The following is a 14612-nucleotide window of genomic DNA, read 5'->3' as shown; positions in this document are numbered from 1 at the left end:
CATTGTGTGTAGCACGGGTGGCCAAAAGACCTCTATGATGGCGTGGGTGGGGGGGCCGTGACTGTAAAAACCTAGCTGAAATAGGCAGATTGCGCGCCGCAAAATACACTTTTAATAATGGAGAAGGCAGTAGTGGGGTCCAAGATCCCGCTGTAATTGATGATGATGATGATGATGATGGTGGGAGGAAATGATGAGGAAATGTAGGTGAGCTTGTGCGGTATCGTGCAGACAGGAATGTGACAATTTCCGAGCACGCGGACGTCATAATATGCACTTTAGAAGAGTGAATTTACTCCCATCACTAACTTTGGGTCATACTCTGCTGATTTTTCCGTTTCATTTACAATATGCCTTTATCTCGAACCATTTTCAAGCTACAACCGTTTGAAATAGTAATATCAAAACAATATTTTCTTGAAAAAGTTTGCTCATATTATAATGAAAAAAATAGATTACACAACCCCTCATAGCTCATAAGCACACCGTTTAAAGTGTGATTCAAATGTTCTACTGCTACTAAAAAGAGTTAGTCTGTCAAATAGTGTTTGACAAATCGATTTTTAGACTTGTGTGGTCTCTTTTTAGCTTGATTGACATATTCAGCTTTTGGATTTTGGATTTGGAGTTGTTAATACATATTACAAATCACCCTGTCCTGTCATTTACATTTCTCTTCATTAAATACAGTAGCAATGACATAGTTGTAGTAGTTCAGACATAGTTGCTAATTGTGATTAATCATGATTAGTTAATTAAAAATTAGATTAATTTGTTTAAAATGTGTAATCATTTGATAGTACTAATACAAATAAAATATAAAACCACAAATGTTTTTTAGTTAATAAAAATGAATTGTCCATAGGTATGAATGTGAGTGTGAATGGTTGTTTGTCTATATGTGCCCTGTGATTGGCTGGCGACCAGTCCAGGGTGTACCCCGCCTCTCGCCCAAAGACAGCTGGGATAGGCTCCAGCACCCCGCGACTCTCGTGAGGATAAGCGGGAGAAAATGAATGAGTGAATGAAAACATTTTTAACCAAAGTGAATTGTCCTCTCCAAATAATAAAATACTTTTTTTTTTAAACTCCAAAGGAGTCAGTACCTCACCAGCCTTGAACCCCATCACATATCACTGCTACAGATTATGGTGACTGTGTTGTACCTGTACTTTTAATCCAGTGGATCATGAGATTTGGATCTCTCGTTCAGAGCAGCGTGTCACACTGCTAGCACACTTTTAGCCTGCCTGACGGTTTCATTTGTTTCCACTTTTGTGCCTTAGTTCTTGTTTTATGCCTTAACTTTATAATACTTCCTATTTTGCCATATTTAGTGTTTTCCATTTCTGTTCCAAAGCACCTGCCTTTCATTTATGTGTGATTATTGAGTTGAGCCGCTGGCGTAGCTCGTGTGTTGGAGCATTAATTATTATGACTGCTCTCCTGTGGATTTCTGCCACTGCATAGCAGCTTTAATAATTAAAAAAAGACTTTTACCTGCACTTTGGGTCCTGCACTGTGCATGCTGGGATCGCTGCCACAACAGGACATAGTGTGAGCATCAGGGGTACATCAGTGGAGTGGTTCAGATCTTATGAGTCAGCCTTTGTGACCTTTTATCCTCATCTGCTCTTCTCTCAGGTGGGGTTCTTCACAGCTAAGTTCTAGGCCCCCTTCTCTTTCCCCTCTATCTGCTCCTACTTAGCTCTACTTGGGAGGCATGCCCTTTCATTCTACTGTTGATTTAGATGATTGTCAGCTTTATGTCCCTCCTGTTCTATCCAGCCTTAGGTATCTGCATGACATAATGGCCGAGATGGTCTGAACTATTTAATAAACCTCTAGTTTAGGTTTGTGGTGGCACCTCTGGGACTCCAGCTGTAGATTTGGGACCTTATCATTTTATTTGAGATGTTTTTTTCTGTTCTGTACAATATATTATTTAGTACAGCACTTTGGTTCACTGTGGATGTTTTTAAAGCGCCTTCCAAATAAAGTTGGATTGGATGGGATTGGAAAAGAAAAGAAGCATGTTAATGGACTTGAATTGGCAGCAAGACAATACGTACTGTAGCTGTAGCAACTGCTAAAAGCATTACATAGAATAAATATACATAATAGCTAGTGTAGGTTTTCTTGAATTGAGTTGGACTGCCCTTTCCGCTCTTTCCCCCACTCCTTTGATGCTTTTCTATTGGCAAAAGCTGATGCTACATGTCTTTATATGCCATATGGTTACCTTAAAAGGGACCTATTATGCTCATTCCCGGCCCTTTTGTATTGAGTTTTGGACTCCTATAGAACAGCTACACATGATAACCTGTACAGAAAGCTTTCTAGATCTTCCAATATCTGTACCTATTCCAGCTGTATTTCCAAAATTGATTCCACCCGTGGCCCTCCTTCGGGCATGCCCACACTGCCGTGATTGCTCCCACTCAGCTTATACAGCTTGTACCCGGGCACGCCTGTGTAAGGGAGTCACCGACCAAAGTTCTTTCATGGGTCAGTTCCAAATGTGAAAACCTCATTATCTGAAACTTTGGCATTGTTTAACACGATAATACAACATTCTAACAATATTTATTGGTCAGAAAAGTGGAAAAAGCATAACAGGACCCCTTTAAAACACTGTATATCGGTCGTTGGTCATCGTTGCTGTGCTTCAGTGCTGAACTCTGCAATATTTGGGTATGCCAGTTTCCACTTGGCTGTAGCTGCCCTCCTTCTCCTCTTGAATAAAATGTGTCTCCTTACCTTAGCTGACATGCTGAGGAGAAAATACAGCAGAATGTCATTGTCCTTCTTGACTATGAAAGTACCAAGCGTTAAACCATACAGCATGATCAGTGAGCATGCCCAATTCAAGGAACAGACACTCCAGTAAAATGACATGGTGCCTTTTTGGAATGTACCTCTCATTTGATTTCTTCTCAACTGGGAGGCTGTGCAGAAAGAAAGAGTACACTGTTGTCTAAAAACATAAGCGCCCATCAACCCAAGAAGGTCACCTCAATAAAAGTATGATCCAACAAAGATGGAATGATAGCAAGACAAGGTAGAAATAGAGAACATGTTTTCATCCTTTCTTCTCTGTATGGCCTCCTGTGTGGCTTTTATGATTTACTTGCACTTCTGATTATTGAAGTTTGAGTTTGAACTCAGTATTTGCTTGTGGGAATCAGTTGGATACATATACCACAGTCATTAAATGGTACATTTCACTTTCACACGTAGGGATTTTGCTCTGTGCATGCTGACTCTTCTAATTACCATCAAGGCAGGAAGGACGATTATTACAGTGACAAGAGAGAAACGCTTGATACATGATGCCGCTTCTGTGTGTGCGTGTATTGCAGAAGCAGCAGCTCTCTGGGGTTTGTGTTGGCTGCATGTGTTCAACTAAGTGCAAGTGTTCTGCCTCCTGGTGAAAAAGGAGAATAAATGAAGCCAATGTTGAGAGCCTGGAGGATGCAGAACCTATTTGAATGAGGAAATGCAGCCTTATTTTAACCTTTGTGGGGAAAAATAATCACATGGGCATCGAGCTTGCACTGTGACCCCTTGCAACCTTGTGACATCGAATCGAGTGTAAAAACCCCACACAAAATTGTGGTAATGTGTTGCTCAATAGATACGTTATACAGTAGATGCCTTCAGGCACTTGTCCTCACTGTTCCTCAAAGGAAAGCATCTATTACTTTACCATGCAATTATTTTTCACCATTATCCTTATTCAACAGGAGAAATACAGGCAGCATTCAAGGTCTCTTGTCTTCTCTACGTTGGTTCAGTGCTTGATCATGTGATGTCTAGTTGGTATTCTTTAAAGGGGACCTATTATGCTTGTTCTACTTTTCTGACCTATAATTAGAATGTATTAGTATTCTTGTGTTAAACAATGCCAAAGTTCCAGATAATGAGGTTCAGAAGTGAGCCTTGAAAGAAGTTTGTGATGGCTCAAAACGCTTGGTTTCAAAAGGTGCGGTAAAACTACCCCTTTGTGATGTCACAGATTTGCGGACTCTCTGCCCTCCCCCAAGCACTGTTCTACGGTTTACTCACAATGCCTCGAAAAGGGAACGCCACATTTGTTTACAGTTGCTAAAGACGCCACCATCAGGCACAAATGGTTGGAGTTCCTGATTCCCTACCAGCAAAAGAAGCATCATAATCTGTCAATGTCATTTCACACTGTATGTTGTGTGAACATGGGCCAGTATGCAGCTGGACTAGCTGACAAACTTGCCCAAGCCCTACGCCTTTCCAATGTTACTTGGTTGTATGCAAGAGTCCATAGGGCAGTAAGTAACGGTTTATCAGTGTCCTAACTGTGTTTATTTTGTGTAAGCCATGGAGCAAAAGTAATTGTCTGTGTAGCATTATAGAGTGTGCATACAGGAAGTGGGGTTGCTAATAGCCTTTTCCCAAAACTATTAGTGTCGCTTCCAGAGTTTTTTACTCACTGGTAGTCCTGCAAAACAGATTACACATTAGCAATGCTGTAAAACACGCTACAATGCTAAAGCTACTCACCATTGAGAGATATCTTGAAGTAACCTCTTTTCTTGAGAAACTTCAGACTGTCCAGTCTCAACATATCAATGTATGTTAAAAGCTGACATTTTAAAAAGATAAATTTCTGTTTGTTATCAACTTCTATACCATTTAGCAACTCTATATATAAAGTTAGCGGCACAAACTGGAACTCTTTCAGTGTGACCAACCACAGCAGAGTGGGGGCACCTGGAGGCGGGCCGTGGGTGGAATACATTAAAACAGACCGTTTTCAGGAGAACCACAAAATCCAAACAAATACAGCTGAATAGGTGCAGATTCTGGAAGATCTAGAAAGCTTTCTGTATAGGTTATCTTGTGTAGCTGCTCTATAGGAGTCCACAACTCAATACAAAGGGCCGAAAAATGAGCATAATAGGTCATCTTTAATATACCGTGTGTGCCTTGAGATAACTTCTGTAGTGATAGAAATAAAATTTCACATACCCGACTTAAATTGGGAAAGTTAAATAACAGAGTTATTACAGAGTTCCAAGTTTTAAGCATCCATCAAAGCCTCCCAGTGAAGCTATCCCTGGCTTAATGGACACTGCTTCAACTAATTGCTTTGAGCACACGGCTTCCTGCTGGCTTTAAACATTAAATTAGTATTAGAGTATTCTGCACACCACATATGAACTTTCTGGGAAATTATTGTTTAGCTCAGGCTGAGTCTTATATTATAATGATATTGGATTCTAATTACTATATATTATAATATTGCAGTAGGTATACTCAAATATTTATTTTCTCTGCTTTAAATTGTAAAAAATAATTATTTTTATGCTAAATTAAATAGAAAGTGGTTTTTTGACTCTAGCAAAGAGCACTGTCTCAAAAGTCAGTTCATTCAATATTATATATTCAATATATACCACCTGGATGATGCTTTGACAAGGGGATCTCGGGCATCTCTGTGTGGAGTTTGCATGTTCTCCCTGTACATGTGTGGGTTTTCTCATGCCAGGTTAATTAATTCATTAGGTCATTAATTGGTGACTCCAAATTGTCCATAGGTATGAATGTGAGTGTGAATGATTGTTTGTCTATATGTGCCCTGTGATTGGCTGGTGACCAGTCCAGGGTGTACCCCGCCTCTCGCTCGAAGACAGCTGGGATAGGCTCCAGCACCCCCCCACGACCCTTGTGAGGATAAGCGGTAGAAAATGAATGAATGAATAATAACTGTGAGAGGCATAGGTTCTACTGAATAGGCACTGACAGACATACTAGTCTGCAGTAATCATTATACTGTATCAAAATGACTTTTTAATGACCTTCTAACAGTAATACAGCCAGGGAAACAATTATTCCACCTTCCCATGCACCCTTGTTTTTCCAGGTTCTTGTTCATATTAATGCCTGGTACAACTAAAGGCACATTTGTTGAACAAATACAATGACAAAGAGACAAAGAGTTTGATTTCTGTGGCAGTACAATGCTATAGCCATGATGTAAGAACTTAAATAGGTTTGACATAGACATGGGAGCTGTAAATTCATCATTTGGCTTTTCTTCAATAAACAGCATGATGTCGCTGCTATATTATATATAGTGCAATATTATAATATATAGTGCAATATTAGCACTGTAGTTAACATAGCTATACTATCTTTGTTAACACGTTTCCCACTCCTGTATATCAAGTTGTTTCTGTGATATATGGAGTCAATTACGCTAGACAAAAGCAGAGTTTTAGCAAATGGTACATATGGTAGTCTGGCTTACCAAAAGCACTTCCAATACACTATATTTATTTGAAGTTGTTGAAAAATAGTTAACCTCATCACTATATTTGGACTAATTCTAAAAATCCACTTAAATGGAAGCTCATTTTTCCCCATAATTGGAAAAAAAAATAACATATAAAACTTAATTAATGTAGCCCAGGTCGTAACATTGTTTAATCTGCACTAACTCTATAAGGAATCCACTACACTACGTTTTTATTCCGGTGTGTTCCCTCCTCTCTGGTCTCACTTCTCGATTCCACGGAGAGAGGATTACAGCAGCATCACTCAAAAGCATGTGTCTCCTGAAATCCGTCTATCAACTCTCTCCCTGAGCAACGCTTCTGTATTTCTCCCGTGTGGAGAGATCAAATGTCTGCTATTGCACAGAGAAATACATTCAAGGTTCTTAGTGAGTGCTTTAATCCCTGGAATTAAAAAAAATACATATATTTCCTCCACTTGCCAAATTCAATTATTCTACATCAGATCAAAGGTATTTATTTTCCATTAACTGAAGATGGAAGCAGGATTCCCTTCACTCAGACGCATGAATACAGCACCGCTATTGAAGAGGTCGGAAGAACATACAGTGGCAACCAGCAAAGCAAGCCTAACAGGAATAATCAGCTTTTGAAGACTGATTTAACTAGAAAAAGATTCCTAATGATTTAAATCGAACTTTTTTCCCTTGACATTTAGTCTTTGTGATATTCTAATTTAGTTTTCTTCAACAGGTGTGAGTGGAGTGGGCTGGTGGGATTTGTTCTCAGCATGCAACTTGCTCAGAAGCATCACTGGGCCACTGTGCCAGCATCAGGCTGCGTCCTGGCTTTGGCTCTTTTTCTGGCTGTACAGGTAACAATATCACTCATTTTCCATATTCATGTTTTTCTGTATTCATCTATAATACAGTGGAAGCTCCAAAGCTTTATACAGCTTTTGTTGGGTCAATAGCATCGACTTTGTTTAGTTTAGAAGTAACACAACCTTGCAAACAGCTCCTTGATGCGGTGCCAGGGTGGTCAGCAGAAAAAAAAAATATTTATTTCTAAAAGACAGCTGGGATAGGCTCCAGCATGCCCGCGACCCAAGTGAGGATAAACACTATAGAAAATGGATGGATGGAAGACATATTGTGGCGTGCACAAATCTGTCAGCTCTTTATTAGATATAAGATAAGATATGCCTTTATTAGTCCCACAAGGGGACATTCCAGGTTTACAGCAGCAAAAGTACAGCAGTACACAAGAGCAGATAAAGTAAAAAAAACAGAGTAATACAAATGACCGATTGAAATACATTATGTACAGTAATGTACATGTTGACCAAGTCACAGGTTTCTTCCATGGTTCTTGTATGGTTATTGTACAAAACTTTTGAGCACTATATATTATAGAGTCTGACAGCTACAGGATGGAAAGACCTGCGATATCCCTCATTCACACACTTTGGATGTATCACCCTGTCACTAATGGAGCTCCTTAGTGCAGTGAGTGTGTGTTGGAGGGGGTGGTAGTCTTTGTTCATCATGGAGGACAGCTTGGCTCCTCCTCCTCTTGCTCACTTCCTCCACCTGTTCTCGAGGACATCCCAGGACAGATCTGGGCTTATTAATCAGTGAAGGATAGAGCTCACCATCGCAAAGGGTAAGGGAAGACATAGGTAACATCGATGATGTTGGTCTATAAATAGTTTACACACACGCACACAACTGTAAATAGTTCACACATAACACATGCAAATATCTATAAATAGATTATTATTTTGTGTGATGTTTTGTGACTGTGAATAAATGTAGTTATTTTATCATCAAAACCTTTTTTTCATGTGTTGTTTTTGTTGTTTCATAGAAGTAAACAACTGTTAAAAAGCATCGCTTAAACAAAAAAACATGCTTATGCTTTATTTTAGTTTTATTTTACTTAAATGTATGCACTTTAAACTTATGACTTACCTTATGTACAAAATATTGCTTGAACAATCAATCAAATGTTTATGTTGGTAGGGGGGGGATTTAAGCCTGGAACAGATGAAGTCACTTTACATTGTGTTGCTATGGAGAGGAAAAAAAGTTTAGACTTGTTGACTTCGGAGGTTCCACTGTATTTCAAAAATTGAAATACATTAAAACAGAAAGCGAGTACAACGCACATTATTGTCTCCCTCCCTAGGATGCTGCTCATGCCGCTCCATCCGGAGACAACAAGTTGGTCAGGACCACCCGATTGAGGAGACAGATCCCAGATGGTGGTACCCCAGCTTCCTCAGCCAACCAGACAATGCAGGAGCAACCTTTGGTCTTCAATCATGTTTATAACATTAACGTACCCGTTGAGTCTCTATGCTCGGTCGACCTTGACGCCTCTGCACCACCCGGGCCAGGAGATGGTGAGGCTAATTGATTTTTTTCCTTGTTAAGGTATTGGACTATTATTCACACACAGATGCAAGGGCTAGTTCAAGTCCGCTGCCTATTCTTTAATTTTGCATCAACTCCAAATAACTTTATATAAAGGAATGTTCAATTCACTGAGTTTCCGTGACCAAGTGAAGTTAAAGAGGGTGTAGAAATCGCTACACCCTAGAGCAGGGGAGGGCAGACACTTTTACATAAAATAAGACACATTATTCCAGGTGGACTCTTATATTATAGTATTAATTATACACATACAATATATAATCTGTCCCCCGGTCAATGCAGACCGCGAGTCAAAAAATGTGCCCACGTTACAGCATTGAGGCACATGCAGATGAAATTGAAGGGCTACATTAGTTGGGAATTGAACTGATTTTCTGTCTCCTGGTCACTACCAGAAATCAGGAAGGTTAGCATCTTTAATATTTGTAGGTTCAATTCTGTGATGCATACAATTTTCTTAATATATGTTCATGACAAGTATTAATTCTAGTATAAAGTCTTACTCTTTCCGTTCTCTCCGAGGCCCCCGTGCTGAACTTGGTTCCAGAGCATCTGTAGAAGGCCCACTGGACTCAGTTGCACCAACAGAGTATACTGAACAGACAATGGATGCTGACAGCCAGGTATGTTTTATTGTTCATCAATGAAGGCAATCACATTCCCTAAACCCCACCAAAATTTGCTTTCAGGTAACATTTACTCACCGTATCAACATCCCAAAAGCGGCCTGTGGCTGTCCGGCGACTGTCACAATCCAGCAGCTTATCACAAAGGTGGAGATGCTGGAGAGAGAGGTGTCCATGCTCCGGGCTCAATGTGGAAGCGGTTGCTGTGGAGAGAACCCAGCTATTGGTGAGTGGTCTTTAGCTGGAACACAAACACCTTAGTTCACCCTCAGTCTTCCAGTGCTTGGATGAGATTTGTATAAAGCGATTTCTGGTAATATTATTTCTTGTTAAATATTTCCCAGGCCGTTTCGACTATTTCCCAGGTTGCAACGGCCACGGCAGCTTCAGCTTGGAGCTGTGTGGCTGCATATGTGACGAAGGCTGGAGCGGCAAAAACTGCTCAGAACCACGGTGCCCCGATGACTGCTCCGGCCAGGGTGTGTGCATCGAGGGTGAATGCGTGTGCGACCGTGACTTCTCAGGAGAAAACTGCTCTGAACCTCGGTGTCCGGCTGACTGCTCGGGCCGCGGCTTGTGCATCGACGGGGAGTGCGTGTGTGAGGACTCCTTCTCCGGCGAGGACTGCATGGTCGGGAGGTGCGTGAACGACTGCTCAGACCAGGGGTTGTGCGTGAACAGTACATGCCAGTGCCGGCCCGGATACGTGGGGGAGGACTGCTCATTGGTGTACTGTGCCAACAACTGCAGCAAGAAGGGAATCTGCAAGGAGGGCTTCTGCGTTTGCCAGGATGGCTTTGCTGGAGATGACTGCAACTCTGGTAGGTCAATCTGCCTTTTTTGAAATCGAAAAACGTCGATTTTAAAGGCAACATAATATCATGTCAAAACCAAGTATTGTTGGATGCACAGAATGTCACACATTAATATCTCAGAGGACGTCGGAGAAAAGTGGATTAACTTTATTTACCAACGTTAGCTGTTCCTACTCAGGCTCCAGACCTTTGTCAGTAGCTCAGCTCCTCTGTCTGCTGTTCCCAAGGTGAACATTATCTTCTTTCTCTCCATAGAAATAAGTCTTGCATTGTAGTTTTTATTTCAACGCTAGGCCGCTCACACTAAACACTCCGTCTCTCATCCCTTAAAGAGCCGGCGCATCATGCCTGATTGCTACTGCAATAGAGGGGAGCAGAGTGGACTGTCATTGCATGACAAAAGACAGCCTGGCAAAATTGTCTGCTCTTAACAAAGCTGTTTAGCTGGTTTGTTCTGTTGTGCTGCTGTTGTTGAACCTTGCACCAAATATGTTATTTAGATATTTCTCAACTATTTCAATCAGTGGAAAAAATGTATAATACAGTGATACCGCAAGATAAAGAAATTAATTTGTTCCAGAGGGGCTTTCATGTCTAGGAATTTTCTTATTATGGACAAGATTTATCCTATAAATGGAGTAATTTGTACCAGCCCAACAGTCATAGCAGTATAAATACCGTTACCACTCGAAACAAATATGTTCTTTAATAATGATTTACATGTTATAAATATTAAAAACAATGATAAAATAATTAATATGAATGAAAAATAAAACTTTACCCTTCGATGTGAGCTTGATGGCGGAGAAGAAGGAGAACAGTGTTTTGACAGACGGCAGATATCATACTTAAGTTTATCTAATTTTACTTAGGAGACCAGAGTTCAATTCCATCCTCGGCCATCTCTGTGTGGAGTTTGCATGTTCTCCCCGTGCATGCGTGGGTTTTCTCCGGGTACTCCGGTTTCCTCCCACATTCCAAAAACATGCTAGGTTAATTGTCGACTCCAAATTGTCCATAGGTATGAATGTGAGTGTGAATGGTTGTTTGTCTATATGTGCCCTGTGATTGGCTGGCGACCAGTCCGGGGTGTACCCAGCCTCTCGCCCGAAGACAGCTGGGATAGGCTCCAGCACCCCCGCGACCCCCGTGAGGAAAAAGTGGTAGAAAATGAATGAATGAATTAACTTTTCTACTTTGTTTTATTGTCTTCACTTTTTTTAAGGCCCAATGGTTATTTTTCCTCGAAATTCATAGCAGAAAAAAACTTACGACAATGAATGGGAGCTATGCTATTCCAGAGCATTGCTGAGGATTCTAGGAGATAACAGAGATAGCCAATGGGAGGGCACAACAAAGCCTTCATGTGATGCTACCAAATTAATTCTGGGAGGACCGCTGCACTTTTGGGGCAACACTTTGGATTTCTGTTTTCATATTTGGAATGTTATTTCGTGAAATGGGACGGAATTATATTCCAAGCCTGTTTCATATTCGGAATTTTTTGTATAATGAGGTTTTCAGAAGTCAAGGTTTTACTGTATGTCAATTTTAAGCATAACCAGTGATGCATCTTTAACAATTTATCATGCTACTATTTAGTCATGAAATTTGAGTTGGCCAGTTATTTCCACCATATGGCAATAAATCAGCAGGTATGAACATACAGTATGTGCATCATGTGTCAGCAGCTAGCTAAATCTCATTTCACTTGGACATAACCAATTTAGCCACCTGGCGTAGTATTTTAATCTAACCCCACAGATCACAGATGCATTTATGCTATGGGTTCTGGAGTAGAAAATTACATGTAAAGGGCTAAAAGTCCTTTTTTATTTTTTTTTTTCAAGTTGCCTGCCTCATTTAAATGCACGTGGCGATGTGTGGGTGACTAGCAGGACAGCACAAGGTGTAGCAGCATTCATTTGTCAAACGTCACATTCATCCTGGGAGAGAACCGTCACATTAGTCGCAGCCGAGTCTGGCCAGCCTCTGTTCCGTGCACCTCCACGCCAAATATCAGATCCTCCTCTGCCGTTTGGGATGCGGCTGTCAAAGCGGTGATGGATGAGGACAGACAGGAGAGTGGATGGCATATAGACGGAATTCTCAGGTTGATCTGTCCTCGCTCCCGTCCTATTTATAGCCATGTGAGGTGGGCTGAAATGCTAATTTCATCTGCAATTAGACATGGAAATAGGCGGCGCTTTTTGCTGAATACAAAACAAAGCCATTACCAGAGACCTCTTGCTCGACAGGCTTAAGTGTTGTATGATATTAAAAGAATGTGGAAAGCGGAGTGTGTTTCTGCTGGCCTTTACCCTCCCACTGTGAAGAATAATGGTGGCTGTTGACTTAAAATTGGCTGCTTCAGGCATGAGATAAGAGGATGTGTATCTTTACATACTCATCATGTCCACCCACAAAGCAACCAACTTGAACTGAGCAGCGGTATTTCATCTTGACAGTATTTCACACTCACTTCAATGTTGCAGTTGGAAAAGAAATTCAAGTGCATGTTGGATGTTGAGTAGAGAATCGTGTTGTGTATCTTTTTACAGATTTTACGGAAAATCTCACAGCTAATCTGGATTCATGGTTTGCCTCGTAGGAACAAAATGCATAACAATCTATAGGATTTGTTGTGTAATTCATCAGTAATTTGCACAAATTCACATATTCCTTGTGTGCAGCTCAGTAGTTTTTTTGTTGTTGCGATGAATGTTAGGTAGTGAACCAAAATATATTCAAATTTTGTTTCAATATACAGTCATCCTGGCTGCACGGCGGACGAGTGGTTAGCTAGGAGATCCGAATTCAATTCCAATTTGCATGTTCTACCCGTGCATGCGTGGGTTTTCTCCGGATACTCTGGTTTCCTCCCACATTCCAAAAACATGCTAGGTTAATTGACTCCATATTGAGTGTGAATGGTTGTTTGTCTATATATGCTCAGTGATTGGCTGGCGACCAGTCCAGGGTGTACCCCGCCTCTCGCCCGAAGACAGCTGGAATAGGCTCCAGCACCCCCGCGGTAGATAAGCGGTGGAAAATGAATGAATGAATGTTCAAGACGCCATCTAGTTAGCTCAGAAGTTTGCTATGCCAGGGGTGGCCATCCATGATGTCCCTGCAGTGATCTCGTATAGCATGCGCAATGTTGTGTAAATAAAGAATAATGGGAGTGTAAAGGCTACTATAAGGGTGTCATTGCATGTCTATGGAGTTCTTATGTTAAATGCTGTATTTCGAAAGTCATAAACATGTTTTCAATACTGTAACTATGACAATATTTCATTTAATAGTAATATTCAACAGTAATATTGAAATTACTGCATTGGAAATTAATATTGAAATGTACATGATTGGGTCTGGAACTACAGTAATTAAAGATTAAAACACAAACGATAGACGATTGTACAAAAATGACTCAATACACAGGCATTAATCCATTAATAAATGGTGTTATGACCTGGTTCAAGGGCTACAACCAAAAGGAGACACACTGGAGATACATTTAACAAACACTACTGTATTAGCACCAACTCATCCAAAGTAAACCCCATTATTTAATTTAATTTATTTAATTTATTTTTTTATTTTTTTTTTTTATTTTTTTTTTAATTTATTTTTAATTGAACCAAATCCACATATCAACTAAATAATAAGACAACGTACATACATTTCAGTACAATATATAGTGTAGAGCAGGGCTGGGCAAACTACGGCCCGGGGGCCACATGCGGCCCACCAATGGCTTGAATCCGGCCCCCAGGTTTTCAACTTTTCAAGAATTTCAACTTTTAACATACAAACTGGCAACATGACTTGCATGTTGGATGTCTTATTTAGTAAAAAAAAAAAAACAACAAAACTGTAAAATTAAATGACATAGTTTGATGTGGTCTGATGAGAAAAGGGACATGACAACATACAGCTGATAGTATAACTTATACAGATAAAATTTGACAAATAATTAATAAATAAGCATAAAATAGTGTGTGTGTGTTAAATATATGTTCTGGCCCCCCGGACAATTTTGTTAACTCAATGCGGCCCACGAGTCAAAATATTTGCCCACCCCTGGTGTAGAGTGTAGAGTGTATATGTATGTTGCGTATGTTGTCAACAAAAACTACCAAACCAAATTTGGGTGGATGACTTGCAGCATGTCCCCCAGTTTGAGGGAGCCGCCACCGGTGCTCCAGATTTCCCACTCAGCAAACGGCAACCCAAGAGGACCCTGGGGACCGTAACACCTCCCCCCAAAAGACGGTGATCACCGCACCACCCCAACAGATCACAGAAGAATACTCAGCTACCTTTTATACTACAGGGATACAAGACAGCACTTCAGCCACAATGTAATCCTCACCCTAATGTACAGACTATAGGATTAAAGGAGAGAGCCCATCTCATCAGCGGCTGCTTTGGCCTGCTCAAAGAGCACAGGAAGGT

General features: G+C 40.6%; 1 protein-coding gene across 4 annotated transcripts in view; it reads left to right on the top strand.

Annotated features, from left to right (window-relative positions):
• tnr (tenascin R (restrictin, janusin)) overlaps window positions 1-14612 on the top strand; it is a 155755-nt gene that overhangs the window by 83933 nt on the left and 57210 nt on the right. For all 4 annotated transcript variants that reach the window (XM_058066130.1, XM_058066133.1, XM_058066132.1 and 1 more), the window contains 5 exons: window positions 7029-7149; window positions 8466-8682; window positions 9236-9336; window positions 9403-9565; window positions 9684-10160. In XM_058066130.1, coding sequence (XP_057922113.1) covers window positions 7029-7149; window positions 8466-8682; window positions 9236-9336; window positions 9403-9565; window positions 9684-10160 — 1079 coding nt within the window. The remainder of the gene's footprint in view (window positions 1-7028; window positions 7150-8465; window positions 8683-9235; window positions 9337-9402; window positions 9566-9683; window positions 10161-14612) is intronic.

This window comes from Doryrhamphus excisus, chromosome 3 (genome assembly GCF_030265055.1).
Source record: "Doryrhamphus excisus isolate RoL2022-K1 chromosome 3, RoL_Dexc_1.0, whole genome shotgun sequence".
In the NCBI taxonomy this organism is placed as follows: domain Eukaryota; kingdom Metazoa; phylum Chordata; class Actinopteri; order Syngnathiformes; family Syngnathidae; genus Doryrhamphus; species Doryrhamphus excisus.
The sequence above is the reverse complement of the archived record's forward strand: the minus strand, read 5'-3'. Positions and strand labels throughout refer to the sequence as shown.